This window comes from Physcomitrium patens, chromosome 2 (genome assembly GCF_059467195.1).
Source record: "Physcomitrium patens ecotype Gransden chromosome 2, ASM5946719v1, whole genome shotgun sequence".
Lineage (NCBI taxonomy): Eukaryota > Viridiplantae > Streptophyta > Bryopsida > Funariales > Funariaceae > Physcomitrium > Physcomitrium patens.
The window spans coordinates 6393138-6412649 of record NC_143411.1 but is presented as its reverse complement, the minus strand read 5'-3'; the positions used below and the strand labels follow the sequence as shown (position 1 = coordinate 6412649).

Below are 19512 nucleotides of genomic sequence, written 5' to 3'. Positions count from 1 at the left end.
CCCCTTATTTTTACTATAGGAACTAGGTCCTAACAAGATTTTTGGGAAAAGTTCTAAACATTGTAAACTAATTTAGAAATATGAAGAATTTTCTATATCAGTCTTTGAATGACTTTAAAAGATTTTAAGCTATTAAAGAAGCTTTTAGAATATTATAGAAGTTTCTTAGATACTTTCAAAGAAATACATGAGCGTCAATGATCTGATAAAAGGTAATATAAGATTTCTATGATTTTTAAAGTCTCTAAATAAATGATACATCAGTACTTTTCTATTAAATTATGTAAATATTAGAGATTTCATATCAATCAAATTATTTTTTTAATCTGAAAAAATCTATTTTTATGTCTTTGATTTGTTTAAAATGTACTATTTTAATTTTATCATTCAGGTATTTAATTTATTCAGAGTATTATCATTTCAAAGTTTGAATAAATTACTTTTTAATTTCCATATATAAATATATTAAAATTATTACAAACTACATGTTAGAAAAAATATAGATTGATATATTTTTTTTAAATTAGATTTATTCTACATTATGTTTATTTGCTTAATACATGTACCTATGTGTTTGTATGAAATATATATGTGTGTGTGTATATATATATATATATATATATATATAATTTCTCATACCAATTGTGATGGTAAAACTTAAAAAATCAAAACAAGTGGTGTTATTTTTAATTACTTCTGATAAAATTAAAATTAATGTGAATTTGGAAAAATAAAAATATTATATACATATATAATATATGTGTTTTCAGACAGTTTAAAAGTAGATCACAAAATAAATTGATAAGATATATGTTGTTGCATCTCAAGTTTCTTTTCTTTGATTTATTTTTACTATCTCACATGTTTGTTTGTTTGTTTTGTTTTATTTTTTATTTTTTTTCATTTATGAATGTTAAAACCTAAATTTTAATTTTTTTTTTTCTCTATGCAAATGTTCGTTTTGTATTCTTCTTCTTACCAAATTTTTTAGTGTTTGTTTAGTAATAATATGTTTGCTGAATTTTGGATTACATTGTTAGCATAGTAATTTTATATTGTATTGTATAGTATTGCATACCAATAACTTATGTTAACATATCATTCCAAAGCAAAGCAAGGGGGCCAATGCTAGTATAAACATTTTTCAGTGTACTACACTACAGCAAAGGATTGTATTGTAAAGGTAATCTCCCCTGCACATTCTGGTTTGTTGTTTTTGCTGGGGGCACTCACCAGTACAACGATGTCCCTTCTGCTGTGCAGAGCTCTTCTGTCCATTTGTGTTTCCGTCTTGGAAGCTGCAGTTACATGGCAACGTCAATCCAAGGCTTTTGTCAGGAAGCGGAAGAGTTTCGGTGCCTGCCATGACCAGACCCCATCAGCCAGAAAACTCAAAATGTCATCATCTGCTTACCAATTTTGTATTTGAAACATACCCAAGTTTTGAATAGCATTCTCTTCATGGTTCAGGGGTTGTTCTTCCTGCCTCCTCTTCCTCCTGACAGTCAGTGCTCTGCTGCCCTTCAAAATCCTTCCTGGGTTCGTTGTCAATCCCATTGCAGTTATTTGCGAAAATCTCAGGAGATGACGATCAGTACAATCATGCCGGTTCGAAGTTCCAAGGAGAAAAAAAAAAGTTCCAGCTAAACGATTTTCACCGCTCTTCGGTTCTCCCTCCAGTTCCATCTTTGCCATTGTTTTTGATCCGCCTTTCTGTTCGTGAACGTAACTGGCTATTTTCTCTTGAGTTTAGGAAGGAGCGATGAGGCCTGAAAACATTGTCACTGGTCATTAGCTTTGACTTGAAAAATACTTTGTTAAATCAACACTGTTCAGTGCCTTGGCTCTAACACAACGCAGTTAGATTGTGGTTATGGTAGATTTCGTACACATGAGACATATATTTGTTGTAAAGAAGCTCTTCACGATGCCAGCGTCAAGCGTAGAAAGCCCTTGGACTCTCAAGGATTTGAAAAGCTACGATAGGCACTATAGCCAAACTGGCAGCCACACGTACACTGAATTAGCAGTGATAACTTCACATTTAAGGAAGGTCAAGCAAATGATGAGCCTGCAGTCACTGAGCCATATAACCTCATAGAAACAAGTTCTGCGAGGTTACAAAAGCAACTACAGTTTTGGCCCCCAGTGCTGCAGTCTGGTGCCAGGCTCTCAGGTAGTTTAAGGCAACCGAATTCTCCACATTGCACAACCGGAATGCATCATTTAAGTGATTGACATCCTGAAGTACACGACTGCTAGACCAATCCATCCACACTATCCATAATGATATTGTTTGGCAGAATTGCTTTCACAATCGTGGCACCTACTAGGGCAGTGGAATCAACACAGTTCTCAGCCACCATCCACTTCAAAATTACAACCTCCTCCACCTAATTTCAAATGGACAAAAAACCGTAGATACTCTCACTGAAAGTGATCGGATGCCAACCCAGTTCGGATAGGCAGGGAGTCAATCAGGACTCCATGGTCCCAGTCATTAAACGATTGCAAGAAACAGACAGGCCTGCACAAGAATAGAAAATTTTAAGCCAATGAGCGGCAAAGGAGTAACAAAGACGCCTCCGACATGCCAGAAATTTGCCGACTGAATTGAAAATTGGGAGGGAAAGTTAAGACAAGCCAGCATAAAGGATTCAAGTTTTTCAATCAGTTTGGGATTTGAAATTTACGACAGAAAAAGACCCAGCATTAAATACAACATTGACCGTTGTACCCCACCTCCCCTCCCCCCTGCCAAGCCCTGCCACGCGGACGGAAATAGTACATGAACCACAATTTTCATCAAATGATAAACCCAGAGCTGCTGTGGCAACGGATTTGAAAGTGGAGGCCCGTCCGCGAGGACGATAGATGCAGAGACGGCGCGCCTCGTCGCTCCCAAATTCCAGTGTAGCTGCTGCTGCGTGTGATCTCTCCCTTTCTCGCCCTCTCTCTGACCCTGATTTCTACTTTCAGTTGCAAACGTGAGCTGTAACGGACCAAAATTCGTGTCTAAGCAGTAACCTCTCGAGATTCCGGATTCATTGAACCATATTACAAGGGACTCATTCAAGCCCTCGACTCTACAATCTCCAGGAGTCCTACTCTTCTTGTCCATGCCCTCCTCTCTTCCGCTGCCAAGTTACTCCTAGTATCAGGCACAAGTAAGCAGGTTGACTTCTATATCCACGTCCAGGTTTAATTCCTTACATACACAATAACATATCGTGTAGAATTGTCAACGAGAAAGAGCCCCTGCAGACATCGTCCACAATTTGTATTTAAGAACAGTGTGCTGAGTTGCTATGAGGTTTTTTAAATTATGGAGAAGAGAATACGGAGAATATAGCTTCACATACCCAGAATCTTGTTGAAGTCATCATTTGGTAGAAAACACTTGAGAACAGAGTATCATTACCAACTGCGAGTGAGCAAAATCGACTAAGACTTGGATGATACGAAGATGAGAACGGTGATAATACAACTTTACATGTACGCGCTTCTTCTACAGGCAATGAAAGTATTGATAATAAAAAAAAGCTACGCTCAATTTAGCAATATACCCGAATTTCAAAGTCCCCAGTGAAAATTCAAAAGGTGTTCTTTATCTTCATCTTCTGACGAAGAATTTTGTCAAAATGGCACGGTTCGACGAAAGCGTCTTGCTTTTCGTGCGAAATTTAATCTTCTGCAGATCGGCTCAATCGAATTTGACGTGCAAATGAGAGAGGACGGAAACGTCTGGCTCGTACCCAGGAAGTGCACCAGAAATGGCAGCCTGTGCAAACCAAGTGAACCGTGTGAGCCAGTACCATAGAGCTAGTACTACCATCGACGCATCTCACCGCTACACATCGTGTCCAAGATCGGCGACGCGTGTGCGCACCGTAGCTATACTCCAACACTCAGCAGCAAATGATCACACAAATCTACACCAATGCAGTGAAAGATGGAATGGAATCACAACACAACGCTAAGCAGGCGTTCCAACACGTAATTCGTTCACTGGAAGGGCAGTCAATGATTATGCTCTCCTTCGGCTTAACGATTTTATTTTTAACGGCATCGGAGACGTCTTACACAAATTGCTCACTTCTGACCCTTGACAGACATAATTTTATACGAAACCCCTCAGTCTGTTGCATGATTCTCTCAGAGCAAGTGCTCAGTTAAACTAACTTTAACAACCCACCTTTGGTTGCGACACAAGTTTAACTGGGATTAGCTTGTGTGGCCGACCAGGGATGGAAACGAGAAAACAAACGTGAGCTTCTGCTGCTGCTACGAGGTCATTCGCAACAAGAGCATCCCAGCTTCTTCGACGGCGCTCTGTTTCATGGCCGGGCACTTCAGTGCACTTCCAGGGTACCGAAGTGAAGGTGGAAAGCTGGAGAACCCTCACTCACTCCATGGACTTATTTGCATCGCAGTCCAGCTGAAGTGTAGAAGGTTGCAAAACTGAAGGGTGGCATTTGTTCGATGCCAATGTTGGCTGAGGGAGAGAGCGAGAGGATTATCCACCACCACTCAGTCGTCGAAGGTGTACGTAATGTTCAAAAATTAAGGTTTGAACATCAATGCGCAACAAATTTCAACCCTTGTAACGTTCAAGTGTGATAAATATCTTATCTCTACCCATAAGGATCTTCTCATTGGGCTGAAATCAAAGAAATTATTAACTAGTAGAAAGTCCTACATAACTTGTTAAAAGATTTCTAGTTTATTATTTGTAAACAATTTTTCTGTACCCAACAACACATGTTTTTGCTGGAATATATTTTATATATATATATATATATATATATATATAGAAAAATGTAAAAATGATCTATCAATTTACTAAATTTATCCACCTTATTATAACCATCATTAGAAAAATGAATCATTTCTAGAAACCATCATTAGAATCTCAACCCTCTTTACTTCCAATCCCCGCTTTTTCCATGCTTAGCCTTTATCCCAACCTCCCTTGTTCTTAGGCCCTACTTCCTTTATTCTTCGCCTTCATCTCAACCCCGTCATTTACAGCCCCTACTCCTTCCATTTCTAGCCTTCATCTTCACCCCCTTTGTTTTGAGGCCCTCCTTTTTGTGTTCTTAATCTTCAATCCAACCCTCTCAGATCTTCCCACTTCTAATCATCATCCCAACTCCTTTTAGATTTATAGCTTCAATGAATATTACAAACATAACTTCATCTATATACTAAAAGTTGCACCAAAGACAATTACACACTCTAACAAAGTTCCTAAAGACATGCTAGTATTGCTAGGGGGAGAGATTCTCATTATTAATGATAGTAGACAAAGAAGTGTGGATTAGAAATAGCAATTAAGCCAATTCTTAGGCATATGTTTTATAATCTTTCACTCAACATCTTTTTTTACTGAGAAACCACCATTAGATTCTAATTATATTATTGTGTGGCAATTATCCACCTCAATATAAAAATCCTTACTGCTAGTAGTAATCCAAATATTGGATATAAGTTTAAGAATGTAGAATACAAGACTAAGCATTGGATTGAAATATATAGTCTATAATACATTAATAAATCATACAACATCCAGCAATCTAAAAAATTACTTCACCTTGAACTATGAACTATAATATTGGCTTCATAATTACCTTTATACTTAATTTAAAATTATATTCAAATACTATTATGTTGACCATGTTCTTCTTCACCAACCCAGCCATCTTCTACTCAATCTTGGCACTTGCCAACAAAGCACAATGTTCTTAATTGGCTCTACTATTGCACAATTATTATGTATCATAAGCCTCTCAAAAAGATTTATATTACTTTGCTTGAAGTGTCAAATTTATACTGACATAAATAATAGTGAGATTAAAATATTTGCAAATTTTTTATCTCAGAGCCATGATTGAGCTTAGACAAGATGACTCTATGTGAAAGTTTTGAATTTGAAACTTGTATTTGTAATTTTAAATTTGAAGTATAGATAATTCTTGCATGGAATATTAGGAAGTAAAATGTCGATGGGGATTTTTGAGATAGAGAAGAGATTTAGCTTTGATTTGTGGATTGTAGGCATGAAGACAATCCAATTGAAGCATTGGCATAATGCTTACATATTGAAGTCAAAGGGTGCCTCAAAAAAGCCCACAATATTGTTTCTTCATAACTTTTTGATGAATGGGACTTTTGGCTAAAAGAGACAATTCAAATATTTTACAAAGAAATTTAATTTTTATGTTCTTGATTTGGTGTTCTTTAATGGATCGTTGTCAACTTCAACAAAGAAGACAAAGATATTTTCAGATTGCATAGTGAAGATGTTCTACATTCTAGAGGATTACAATGAAATAAGTAAATGAGCATAACATGCTTATAGCTAGAAAGGCTCCCAAGGGGGTAGAAGAAGGATTAAGATGAAGGGAACAAAGGAACAAGATGTTAGGAGCAAGAGGGTCAAGATTCTAATGATGGATTCTAAAGATGATTCATTTTTTTTTTAATAATGGTTACAATAGGGTAGATTATTTTAATATTTTATTATATCTATATTGGTATTGGAGCTCTTTGCTTTGCTTAGGAAATTATAAGTTAAAGAATGGAGGTCTTGAGACATTTTTAAAGAGATAAAAGTTAATTGCTAAGGTCAATTTGGTCTATAAAATAACATCATAGCAAATACCATATGTCTCTTGCAAAGTAAAAAATACATAATAAAATTAAAGATTATGAAGTGTGGTTCTTGATATTAGATTTAGATGCTACATCTCCCTCAACTAGAATTGGCTAATAAATCTTATGAATTTATTGATAGATAGATGCATAAAGAAATGGATGGTAATTTGGATAGATGTATACAAATAGGAGAAAAAATTATATATATAATAAAATGATAAATTTCTATTACTAATTCAATAAGAAAATAAAATTAGTTTAACTTTAACAAAATCCTTTCATAGAGCTTTTGGAGCCTTTTAATAATAATAATAAGCTTATAATAATAATAATAATAATAATAATTGTAATAAGAACTTAAATATATAATAAATATTTAATTACAGTAAATTTCTATTTTTAGTATTGTATTATTATATTTTTATTATTATATTTAGAAATTTTAATATTCATGATAAAAAAAATATATTCTAATATAAAATTAGATAATTCATAATAAAATAAAATTTGGTTAATATTTTATTTTGTAATGATTTTATTAATATATATTTTTTAGAATTAATCATTTCAAAGAACTAATGAAAGTATCAAAATCTAAAATATTATAAAGCATATGTGCATTTTAATTATTATGCAAGGAAATATTTAAAAGAACGTCATAGATTAAGATTTTAAAATATATATATTTTTTATAAATTCAAATAATCTGTTTTAGAGAATAATATTTGTATTTTTATGTGTGTGTATATATATATATATATCAAGTTTAATATTTTAAATTATTATTTATCAATTTTATTACTATCTTTTTAATAATGCAATTGGTACACTTTTTATTTCTATTTTATTGTAAAATGTAAAATTTAGAGTTTTATCTTCTTTTAATTTTATTCTTCAACCACACAATAAAATTATCAAATATATACTCTCTTTCTATTTTATACTCCAATTTTTTTATCTACTAGTTACTCTAAGTCTTTAAATATCGTCCACTACTTAATTTTCACTTCAAGGAATTAAATCTAACATTTATTTAAAAAGCATTCAATGAAGATAAGAATTTTATTAAATTCTTTCAATTGATAGAATTCTTATAAATCTTCAAATATCATAATTTACAACTTCCCATAACTTGGTGCCACATGTTGTTCCAATACTAAGATATAAAAATCTACATTTTTACCTACAAATCATCTTTTATAAGTGGATAAATTACTTTGATTAGATCTAGATCTAAGTTATTTGCAATTTTTTTCATACCTTTTCTATTCTTTACATTTTAAATTATTATTGTTGGATAAAAAATCAGTAAAGAAAATAATTTCAATTCTATTGGTTTTTTTGTAAATAATGACATGAATGTCATTACTTACAAATTGCTAATAGCCACCAATTCTCTATAGAAATCCTTAATAAAATATCTTTAAAAATAAAATAAAATTTTAAATTTTTTATGAAAAATAGATTTTATCCTAGATTTTTTTCATAAAATATTTTTTTAATATAAATCTCTTTTTCATACCTCTTAAAATATATTTTTTTCAAATCTACTTAATTTAAATAGCTTTGACCATATTATTATATACTATAAATATTTTTAATGAAAGAATGTATTTATAAGTGTCTAATAAATTCTTAATTCGTATCATTTATTTAGTAGCATCCAAATCTACAATCTAATTGGATATAAAAACTAAAGAACTTCTTTTATTTTTTGAAAATATGTAGTTATATCTTTTCAATTTATATCTTCTATTTATGAAATATTCTATCTTTAATTTTTTGGCATTAATAAAATTTTAAGTAATATGTTTTGTTTTTTACAAATTAAATAAGTATGATAAAAGATTTTCCTCTTATAACTTTATGATTCAATCTTGTCCTTATGTAATTAATTATAATGATTTAAATAGAATTTGAAGCTATAATAAAGTATATATATGGAATTTAAGAACTCATAGAGAGATACATCATTATATCCAAATGTTTTAAGAAATCATTTGTAACAACAAATAAGTTTGCAAAGTATCTTATTAATATATGCAATTAAGTCTTTATTTTATTTTATTTTTTGTAGATGTTGCAAAATTTCTTCTACAATGTTTTTAATTTATTGCAAAAAATATTTTGTAGGAAGTTAAGATTTTCTAAATTAGAAGTAAATATGCCAAAAAAATATTTCACATATCAATTAATCTCCTACACTTTAAAATTTGTACATTTTGGTAGAAGATCTTTAAAATCCATCAAAATATTTAAAAAAGATTTTTTTTTTGTAGTAAATATTATATTATTAAATTTTAATAATAGATTTTTTAAAAAATAATTTAGCGATCTTCAATTCTTTATTTTTATTTAAAACTATATCACATACAACAGATTATTTTTATTCAATCAATTACTAATATTAGATATTTTAAAATTATACTAAATTACTTTTAAAAAATAATATAAAAAAAATCTTAGAATTTTAAAAGGCTACTTTCAACTTCAGACAGTTTAAAGTTTTGATATGCAATTATAAATACTTAGAAGATGAACAAAATGCATGTAAGAATTTGTGTAAGATAAATGCAAATTTACTTGTACCATATTTAATTCATGAATAAAAATATATATTATAAAATTTCTTGTGATATATTTAACATTAGATTATATCCAAAGATGATTATTTTTGTAATTTTTCAACTGAAAATTCTATTTAGTTGAAGTTTTCTTTAAAATATTTATTCTAAACTTTTATCTATTATATAAACTTTAATTATTGTTTGCTTTAGTTACCACTAATCTTTTTTTTTCTTCAACCACAAGCAATCTATATTTTAAAAGCTTCAGGGTCTTAACTTTACCTAGAATTTGTATCATAAGTTAATTTTTTAATTCATTTATAACTATTTTTAAATAGAAAAAACTTAATAAATTAATGAAAACTAATTTTTACTATTAACTTGATATAATATTTTATATTAATAGAAAATTTAATAAGTTCAATATAAAATAATAAAAAAAAGAATTTACCTACTACATATAGAATAAATATCTAAAGGTGATTTTCCTACAATAATAGACACATAAAAACACAATAAATAAATAAATAAATAAATGAAATTAAAAGGAAAATAATTTGAATAAAGTCATAACCTTTTACTAATTAGAAATCTAGAACATGAGAAACTAAAATATTATAAGAAAATCCGTTTATTACCACATCAGAATCTAATTTAATCTACAAATAAACTTGTAGTATGTCTGTATTGTTTCCAACCAATTATATTTAAGAGATAATAAATAAATCAATAAGTAATGATTAAATGTAGAAATATTTTTTTATCAAATTTTAACAATGAAATATAATTCCAAAATATAATACTACAAAAATTAGAAGATCTATACAATAATTCATATTATTAATCTTTTTTAAAAGTGTAAAAAACCAATATGTTCTTATGTATAACCATGGCTTCAGTATATAAATATATATATATATATATATATATATATATTCATATAATTTCATATAAAGTTATTAAATAAATTACAACTAAATTTAAGACTAAACAAGCAGATTCTTCAATTATTTTTTATTATCTAATGATTATAATCTTTTTAAAGCTGGAGAATTATTAACAATAATGAAAATTATGAATTTAAATACAAATGACTTTTAACAAAAATAAAAAGGTGTTTTCCCCTTAATTGGTGTATTACCACATACATGCTGCTAAAATGCTTTATAATAAAGGGTACAGAATAAAATAAGTTGAGTAAAACATGTTTGTTTTAAAATTAATTATTTTTTAAGGTGACTTTTAGGAAAGTAGGCAAGTCATTTGTTGAATTGTCATACACCTTCATCCACCATACATACTCCAAAGCCAAGTGTTACTTACACAAAGTTGCACAAACTCAGATACCATATTTCATGTCATGCAAATAACGATCTTCATTTATTTCAAAAAAAATCATTTTGAGAAGGAGATCCAATTTATCTAGAGGACCTCAGCTATTGGGTGCCCCTGCTTTCTATAACTATGACATATCCACTTCACTATAACAAACAAGTAGCTGGACTGGTGCCTGACAACCAGGTGGAATTCTATATCTCAGCAAAGCATATGGGATCCAGGGCTCTTGGTACTTGATTCAACTTCTTTTATGGCAGAGACATTGTTGTCTTACCCATTCCAAGGCAAAAAAAGTAGTACTTCTGACACACTCCAGCTTTGACCAATATGGCCTCATCTGAATGCTTGATTTCGTGGCTGTTCCTGTTCTATTTCACCATTGAATTTCTCCTCTTCTGCCATGCCCCATAGAGTTCCTTTGGCCATTGATCTGCAGAGTCTTACTGAAAGCTTTGGATTAGCAACATTGCATTGAACGTTGTATCAGACCCTGGGAAAAGGCTCTGATCTAATCTGTGATTCTGATGTAATCATGTGACACAGCTTTTTTCTGCAGTTGCTGTGGTGGTATTGGCTGGCAGAGAGGACAGAAACAGAACTGCTCCCAGATAAGAGTGTTTTTCATGTATGTAAATAGTGTCCAGCCGCATTGGAGATGACTATGTTGGAGATATAGACATGTTTGAAGGCATCACTGTGGAGTCAGTAGGGTTAAAAGGAAGTAAGGGACGTTGCTGGGACAGGGCACTGCAGAATGACAATTTTGGGGAGGTGTTGGAGTGTGCCAAGATTGCTGATAGACAGACTAGAATAGAACGGCAGGTCTGCACAGAGAGCCCACCTCAGTGCTACAGCAATCATACCAAAAGTCGCCGCAATCAGAATGATGATTATAAACAGAATCGGCAGAAGACGAAAATATGCCCGAAAAGATTTCACCTTCTCGGAAAATTAGACTGGGAAGAGACAGGTACCCAGCGATAGATATGAATGTCCAAATGCACTACGTCAACTATTTCGACAATGTTTATCACAGGAGCTCCTGTGCAGAAGTGAATGTCAAGTGGTATTTTCTTTTTGTATTGAAAAATGTTTCTGAAGTGCAGTGAGTTGAGTTTACATATTATTACAATGAGGCAATTCCAGTTGTGTGAAACATTCATCTACGTGGCAACATCCTCCGAGGTACGCAAATAGGAGCCAAACTCGGTGAACCCATCCGCCATTTCCCAGTTTGGACTGCTTTCGTAGGTGCTCTCTCTCTCTCTCGTCTCATGTGCAAAGGGAGTACACCCCAACACCGTTCATCCCGAACAGTCATATTAATCATGACGACGAAGTAGCAGGATACTTTGTACCGATCTGCATCATGAGGAACGCTGAAGCGCAAAGCTCATGATAGGTTTCTCCAGGGCAACAACCTCGGCAACTTGACGACATCGAATACCCAGCACGATCTTGAATTTGATGGCGTATGTCAAGGTTCTGTGTTGTTTCTTGTTTTTTGGACTATTTCACGCGGTTGCACAATACTGCTACACCATTGTTTAATCACGATCCAGGAAGTATTCTTCTGGAAGGACGGCTGGAGGTGCTAGGGTTGCCACACACTTGAACTGCAATAATTACGAAAGGTAAAATCAGAGACAGCATCACCAACAGCTCCTTCAGCAGCAGTGAAAGAAGATCGACACATACGCTTAAAAAAAACCGTAATTACAAAACGAAGCTTCTACTGACCGTTGCTAATGTGCATCAATGGAACAGACTTTAGTTTCTACTCACCTTATGCTGCCTGTATTTCTCTCGAACGGCAGGGAGTGAACAGCTGTCTGTATTCCGCTGCAATTCATGGATAGCTTTGACACAATGCCCCAGTTCCGATGGCCTGTAACCGGTGTAGTGTTGCAGTGTTGCATCCCACGGACAAGTCGACGAGTCAAGAGTTATCTTGGCGAGATACACAGCAGACGCGGCTATCATAGAGGGAAGGAATGGCAAGAATCCATACTCCAGAAGGGTCAGTTCAGCAAGATAATTCCCTAGAAACTCCAGTACAAGAGTGGGAGTTTTGTAACTAGCTTGAGCTGCTCTGATGAATCGTCTCAAGAAGCTCTTAGTTGTCGGAGTGGTGAGCTCAAATTTTAATACATTTAACACAGCCCTCTCCATTTCCAATACCTGAAAACATTCACATAGGATAATCAGTTTCTCGAGCACAATGCCTGCAGGAATACAAGATACTACAGGGATGAAGATTTCGCAGGACGAACCTCTTCGCGGCAATAGGTGTTGTCTGTGATGTAGCAAAACTCCTCAACCTGAGGGGCGCAAATCTCTTCGTATTTGCTGAAACACAATAAAGACGATCAGTGTCAGGTCGACTGATATTACAATCGCATTACCAACTAACGGAGTTCTACGGGAGAAGTGAATAGATCACTCACGCAGCAATGAGCATGCAAGCCACACCCAGGAGCTGGAGCCGTTGTCGGGTAACAACATGTAAAGAAAGGTATCGATCAATGTAAGACACTGTCAAGTACAATGTGTCAGGAACCAGTTTATATTCTTCAGCAACCTGGGCACAAGAACCACACTTTGTCATCAGCAATGTAGCAACGTAGAATACAGAACACTTAACAACCAATCGTGCTGGTAGGTGGACACAAACTAGAGAAAAACTAAAGGATGCCGAATAAGGTTACCGAACCCAGTGAGGGACAACGAAGAGCTGTACCTCCACAAGCCAGTCAACGAGAATTCCTCGCATAGTCGGGTTGATATCCTGCTGCATCGACTCCATAAAGTTACCCGAAGGCCTCCTTTTAATCTGCATGTGCACCAAGTAACCGTTATTCAAATAGCGCTAAGCAGGAGCAGAACTGCAACTCAGTAAACATTCTAGGTCATTGAGTATTCTAAAAGACACCGTTAAGTCAAGACACTCCCGTAGGATGAGTGTTTTATGGTCTCACCTCAGCCATGCGCAGATATGAATAAATATCTGTAGCATAGGTACTGCACATTTGAGGATCCGAATGATCATTATCAATATCTTGATAGGCCACAATCCCCGGCAATTCAGGTGTTACAGAGAAACTCTTATCGCTGAATAGATTCCCTACATGACGAGAGATTACCAGTGTTAAAGGCATGCTGGATGAGTTGTGAATAAGGTTTCACAGAATGCTTCACTAATGGTTTTCGAAGGCATTGAAATGACTGACATTTCCCGGACGATTGTACCTTGCTTCACCCGGTCTTTCGCCTCCTGAGATATGTAGAGATTTTGTACGGTTCGCCTCTCCAATGAAGCAATCGCTTCAGAGTCGCTTCTTGAATCACGCTCAATTTCACATTCCAATGCGGCCTCTAGATGGGCACCTTTGACAGTCGGTTGGGCGCGGTTAACTGAATGTAAATTCTCGTCCCCTCGAGTGATCTGAGAAGCTTTCAAATCTACGCTCTTCACGTCAGCTAAGCCTACCATGGGGCGACCAGATGGGATAACATAATGTTGATTCGAGATGTTCGAAAGTGCGGCACGTTTTCGAACCGGCTGAGCACCGACCCGTTTGCTAGGATGCACTGTGCTGTTTCCAGGTCTAGAGGAGGTTTCTTCCATAACTGATCGCTTAGCTGCAGCCCTCGTTTGCCTTACTTCATCCGCGGTAGGCACTGATAGAGAACTTGACGAACGCGAGCGCAAGCGTCGTGCACTTTCGACTACACCTGTCATCCTAAGTTTATGCACAGTCGAGCACCGAAGGCGTTCTGGAACGAGCGATGACTACGGTGAAGCACGCATGACGAACTAGGATTGCCTCCTCCTTCAGGCCCTCACTAGATCGTTTTGAGGTTCTACGAATGGAATAAATATTGCACTGGATTTGTCGAAGCTGAAAGTCTAGCTGATCGTAAAAATTCCAGAAAGAACGTGCAATGACGACGCTCTAGTCAACCAAATCCACTATTCTTGGGAGTGAACTATCTCAGAGACTGCTCACTGGTTACAATTTCCGAGGCAAATGAAGGTACTTAATTTTGTCAAGAAATTAAATCTACTAGGAAGACTGTGTGCACAGTAAAGTTACCAAACAAGGACACACAAGCATATATGTTTATATATATGTATATATAAATATATATATATTCGTCAGCGATGTACTCAAGGATCTCCTACTCTGTACAGCACCATCTATCATTGAAAGCTCGCACCACCAATCACTCTCACGAGCCACTCAAGACTCTCACGTGTCGTTCCGGTGACGACGGCAGTACCACTACATTACTCACTCAACCAAAACTTCGCACCACCCTCTCGCCCGCTCCTCTGCTCAAAAATCGAGCAATGCGGACGAGGCGCAACTCACAATCCTCTGATTCAGAACCGTCCGCCGCCAACCTACAAGGGCCCGACCAGCCCCGCCGCGAGATTCTTCACAATTAATCCTTCCTTCACCAGACAAAAAAAAAAGAGCTCAACACCACAACCGCGACTGAAACAAATTACCACCCCAAGCTCTATGACGACCAATGCGGAATCTCCCTCGCACCAAGAAATCGATAAAGAAAAACCTCCCGCGACAACGCCGACCTACAACTACAGTGCAGTTACCACTCCACTGGATCTCCAACTCCTCTCTCTAACTCTCAAACACACACTCCCTGCCCTCCTTCCCTCCCGCCCGCCGTCCACACCGGAACAATGCGAAGAACGAGAACGACAACAGCCCGCACCTCTCAGTCCCTGACTCTACCACTTGGCAACGCCACAAGAGAGGAGAGGCGAGAAGAGAAGAAGCCGAGAGAGAGAGAATCAGGCCAAGATGGAGCGCGAGGGTCCAAGGAATGGATCAAGAGGAGCGGCGGGGGGTAGGGGTTAAGTGCACATGCGATGATTGGGAGAGTATCCGTTCTGAGCCGTTTCTGTTGCGAGATTGAAATTGAAATTTTGGAATCGGAGGCAAACAGATAGGAGGGGGGAAGGGAGGGAAAGAGGGGGGGGGGGATGGGAAGAGCAGGAGGAGCAGCAGGAGCAGAAGCAGCAGGAGCAGGAGGAGGAGGAGGAGGAGGAGCGGGCAGTGCCGTTCTGTTTGGGTGTGGCGCTGCTAGGCTGGCCGGGCCTAGGAAGGCGCGGCAGACCGAGGGCGCGGTGTTCCCTGACGACGTTCAAATGCGGGACTCCGACTCCCGATTAGCCTGCCCCCGCTCACCCGTCCGTCTGCCCGCCCTTGCCGCTCCCACACTTCCCAGCCCATTTTCAAATCCGAAGCCTTGCTTGAACTATGGTACCATGTCAACAAAGGTACAACTGATGCGCCTCATGTCCTTTGCAGTAGTCCATTCTCAACTCTGCCACTGGCTACCCCCCTCCTCGCGCCTTTCCATCTACCTTATCTTCCTGATTCTGTAGATTTTGATTCATTTAAAGAGATCTAAGTGACGTGATATTTTGATTTTCAAACTAATAGACATGTGGGAGCCCGGCGTGGAAGATATCTGTGACACCTGGAAAGTTCTCAGGAACTCAATACAAAGTGCCATCTGAGTATTTTGTAACAGAATAGCTGTGGATGAGATTCTTTTACATCCATTCGTGTAACTGGGATACCCACACTTTGTTGAATGCTGAAGTGTGCCAACTTTTTGGTTGTGTTTCAACGTGTTTGATTTAGTTATTTATTAATTGTTTATGTTCTCTGTTGAGGCAATCATGATTTACCTTATCCATGTGTGTGTGTGTGTGTGTGTGTGTGAGTGAGTGAGTCAGTGAGAGAGTTAAAAAAACACACTCGAATTAGCATGTAATTGTGAGAAAAAAAACTATATTTTTAATGTTACATGGTCTATGTTCATCTTTTCCTAATGTAAGAGCACAATATGTGGTTTTGCATCTTTTTATGGATATTCTTTCTGAAAAATTACTTTTGTTTTTCTACTCTCATTATTATACATGCTAAACCTAATACTGCAAAGCCAAGTTGTGCTTTTTAATTAGTAATATGTTATACAACACAATCCTTACATGAATTATGTAAGTGTATGCAATAAAAAATATATATACACACACACACACACAGTATTTATTTTATTTTATTGTTGAATGTAATGATCCTTGATGTGTATATTCATTTTTATAGTAATGCTATTATTCAGTAAGCAATACAACTTGTTGAAATTAGACAAAAAAGTCATGTAACATCAGATACCACAAGCACATCTTTTTCTTCTTTTGTATACCACTTTTGTATGTACTCCCCTCATTTGCATGGATTCATCTTCAGTTCTTCAAATCTACAATTTTCAGAAGAGAATGAAGTGTCTACATAAGTTACCCTTCTATTCATCATGTATATATTCACGACAGAATTTTAAGTTAAGTTTCAAATTTCTATTGAAAACACAATGATGGCCATGAACAGCCTGAGCTAACAGTACCAATTCAAACCATGAATGATAAAAAGATTCAAGCAATGATACACCCATACCACAAAAAGAAAACAAAAAGTTTAAGGTACAATACAAAAGTAAACAGATGATAGAAAGAGGGAGAGAGAGGAGCCCTAATCCATACATGAACTCTATATGTGTGTGCTTAAATAAGGGGGGGGGGATATTATGGCTCAACAAAATTCTATTTGAAAATGATGAAAGAGAGGGAGAGAGAGAGAGAGAGAGAGAGGATGTGTGAGAGTGATTAGACTTGTAGAAGGGGGTGTTGAGATGTCTTTCCCCCTGTCTCCCATGGAGTGTACCCACACCCCCCATTAAGATTAAGAGAGTCCTTTTTCTTTCTTTTGCTCTTGACTCTGGGCTCTACTTAGAGACCCCTCCAGATGGGTCCATTTCCATACTAAATATGGGGCACATTTCTGAAGAGTGCAGGGGCAGGGCAGCACTTAATTGTGTGACAGAGCTACCCTGCCATGAGATTGAAAATACAAAGAAAAAAGGATGGATGAACGAATGGGTATGTTAGTTGGTGGATGGATGGATGGATGGATGTGCTAGTTGCTGGATATATGGATGGATGAGTAAACTGCTATAATCATCCCCATGCTGATATTTGAAGTGTGTTGCTTGCTAGGAATGAATAATAAACTTGAGGAATACTTGGTATAAACTTTTTTTTGGATTGTGGGTTTGATGTCCTTGACAAGGATGAACAATGCAATTTGAGTGAGTATGTGTTTGTTTTGTAGGTTCCATTGTGGAATTAAGAGACCCGCCAAAATACTCCTACCATTCTTTTCTTGGATAATTTAATAAAGTGCTTATAATCCATTTTGGTTGGAATATGTGTGCATGCATGGGTCTCTTAAATAAACACTACTACTTCTTATGTTTTTTGATCTTTTGAAAAGATAAAGAAATAGACAAATAGTGTCCAATGAAAGTAGCCTATGCGATTTGGAAAAAGAAGATGAAATTTAAATGATGACCACCACATGGGTGTTCTTGACATAGATGGTTAGGATATTCTAACAATAATTGTATAAGAATTTCTTTGAATGATGTTAAGAAATTCAATGCTATTTCTAGTTTGATGATATTATTGACCATCATCATATATATTTATTTTAGTTCTATATATTCTTTTAAGAGAATTAATTCAAATTCAAGCATAAAATTGTTACATATGAAGAAGTTCAATAGATAAAATTTATTTCATAGTTAAACTTGAAATTAAAACCATGTAAAGATTTGTGCTATTGCTAATATTATTAAAAATATAGGCTAAATAATAATTAATTGGGTGTATCAATAAAAATAAGAATATTACTATCAAATATAATGATATCAACAAATTTAAAATACTATATATATATATATATTTGTATTACAAGTGCTTGGTTAATTCTAATTGTACATGATTTATATATGAAACTATTTTTATACTCTTCCTTTGAATTTTTTTTCAATGTATTCTTTCTTAATCATACTAAACATAAAAAGGTTATAAAAAAGTCAAAATCATAATTAAATTCTAAAATGTTTTCTGTTAACTTGAATTTATTTGAAACATTGTAGTGTACTCTAGAATTCTCTTACATGTTTCATCCATCATTCACTTAGACGTCCTACAATAAAGTATTTGTAACCAAAAAATGATTTGATTTAAAAAGAATGATCCTGAAATACGACAGATTTCAACCTTAAATTGCTTCAGGTAACCTCAGTGTCTATCACACTAACTTGCCAACTATTTTCTTTATCTTTTATCTTAAAACCATTAATTATTTGTGCCTCTATTTTTCATTTATATATATAAATATATATATATATATATATACATATATATATAATTCAATGTCAAATTACATTAAAATCTGCGGCTTAAGAAAAATAAAATAAAATATTAAGTATGCTATGTATTATAAAATTAATGAGATAATTTAAGGCTATACACATATATACAGATTTTTCTCTTATTTTGTACATGTAAATCTACAATACCTATAACCGTGTAAATATTAAAAATAAAAAGCTCTACAATATAGAATATCAATATTACAACATAATTAAAATTAATTAAAAAATGTATTATATTTGGTAGTATTGAATGAAAATCAAGATTAAATCCACCATTCTATATATATATATATATATAATTAAATCCGTTTCTGTTTATTTCATGTTTTTCTTGTATTTCTGTATTGAATCAAGATTCTTTAAATCTTTATATTCAATAATAGCTATTATTTTATTATATATATATATATATATATATATATATAAAAGTACAGAATACTTTATATTAATGGTATAAATTGTAAATACACAATATTATACAAAGAAGACAAATGTGTTTTTAAAATAACTAAAAAATTAGAAAATTATGCATGGTCAAATATTTTTAATAATGCACAAAAAGTATTGGAAATAGCTGAAAAATTAAGACCAAAGGCTAAAATTATAATACATTATTTAACAAATTATATAA

General features: G+C 34.5%; 2 protein-coding genes and 1 long non-coding RNA gene across 4 annotated transcripts; all 3 read right to left on the bottom strand.

The window, feature by feature from the left end:
- Window positions 1-813: 813 nt before the first annotated feature.
- On the bottom strand, window positions 814-2535 carry LOC141045072 (uncharacterized). 2 transcript variants are annotated; one of them, XM_090244580.1, is made up of 4 exons: window positions 2453-2535; window positions 1890-2000; window positions 1437-1769; window positions 814-1298 (listed from the first exon to the last, which is right to left on the bottom strand). In XM_090244580.1, the coding sequence occupies exons 3-4, from the start codon at window positions 1693-1695 to the stop codon at window positions 1153-1155; spliced, it is 405 nt and encodes a 134-aa protein (XP_090100706.1). In that variant the 5' UTR covers window positions 1696-1769; window positions 1890-2000; window positions 2453-2535; the 3' UTR covers window positions 814-1152. The 2 variants fall into 2 exon arrangements, with proteins under 2 accessions (XP_090100706.1, XP_073388237.1); XM_073532136.2 differs by lacking the exon at window positions 2453-2535 and having other exon boundaries at window positions 1890-2359.
- Window positions 2536-2577: 42 nt separating this feature from the next.
- On the bottom strand, window positions 2578-4524 carry LOC149989706 (uncharacterized). The gene is made up of 3 exons (XR_016498515.1): window positions 4196-4524; window positions 3567-3781; window positions 2578-3258 (listed from the first exon to the last, which is right to left on the bottom strand). It is a non-coding gene; the product is annotated as an uncharacterized LOC149989706 (long non-coding RNA).
- Window positions 4525-11615: 7091 nt separating this feature from the next.
- LOC112293425 (cyclin-A1-4) lies at window positions 11616-15591 on the bottom strand. Its single transcript, XM_024542805.3, has 7 exons — window positions 13812-15591; window positions 13541-13686; window positions 13303-13395; window positions 13010-13143; window positions 12836-12911; window positions 12348-12743; window positions 11616-12178 (listed from the first exon to the last, which is right to left on the bottom strand). Exons 1-7 carry the CDS (start codon window positions 14302-14304, stop codon window positions 12110-12112), a joined length of 1407 nt encoding a protein of 468 aa, XP_024398573.1. The 5' UTR covers window positions 14305-15591; the 3' UTR covers window positions 11616-12109.
- Between the last annotated feature and the right edge of the window lie 3921 nt (window positions 15592-19512).

Coding starts and splice junctions, on each gene's coding strand:
- LOC141045072 (XM_090244580.1), bottom strand. CDS start 1,695: ATGGCAAAGATGGAACTGGAGGGAGAACCGAAGAGCGGTGAAAATCGT. Junction 1,299..1,436: donor GAATGCTATTCAAAACTTGG/GTATGTTTCAAA, acceptor ATGTAACTGCAG/CTTCCAAGACGGAAACACAA.
- LOC112293425 (XM_024542805.3), bottom strand. CDS start 14,304: ATGACAGGTGTAGTCGAAAGTGCACGACGCTTGCGCTCGCGTTCGTCA. Junction 13,396..13,540: donor CATATCTGCGCATGGCTGAG/GTGAGACCATAA, acceptor GTGCACATGCAG/ATTAAAAGGAGGCCTTCGGG. Junction 13,144..13,302: donor TCGTTGACTGGCTTGTGGAG/GTACAGCTCTTC, acceptor TCTTGTGCCCAG/GTTGCTGAAGAATATAAACT.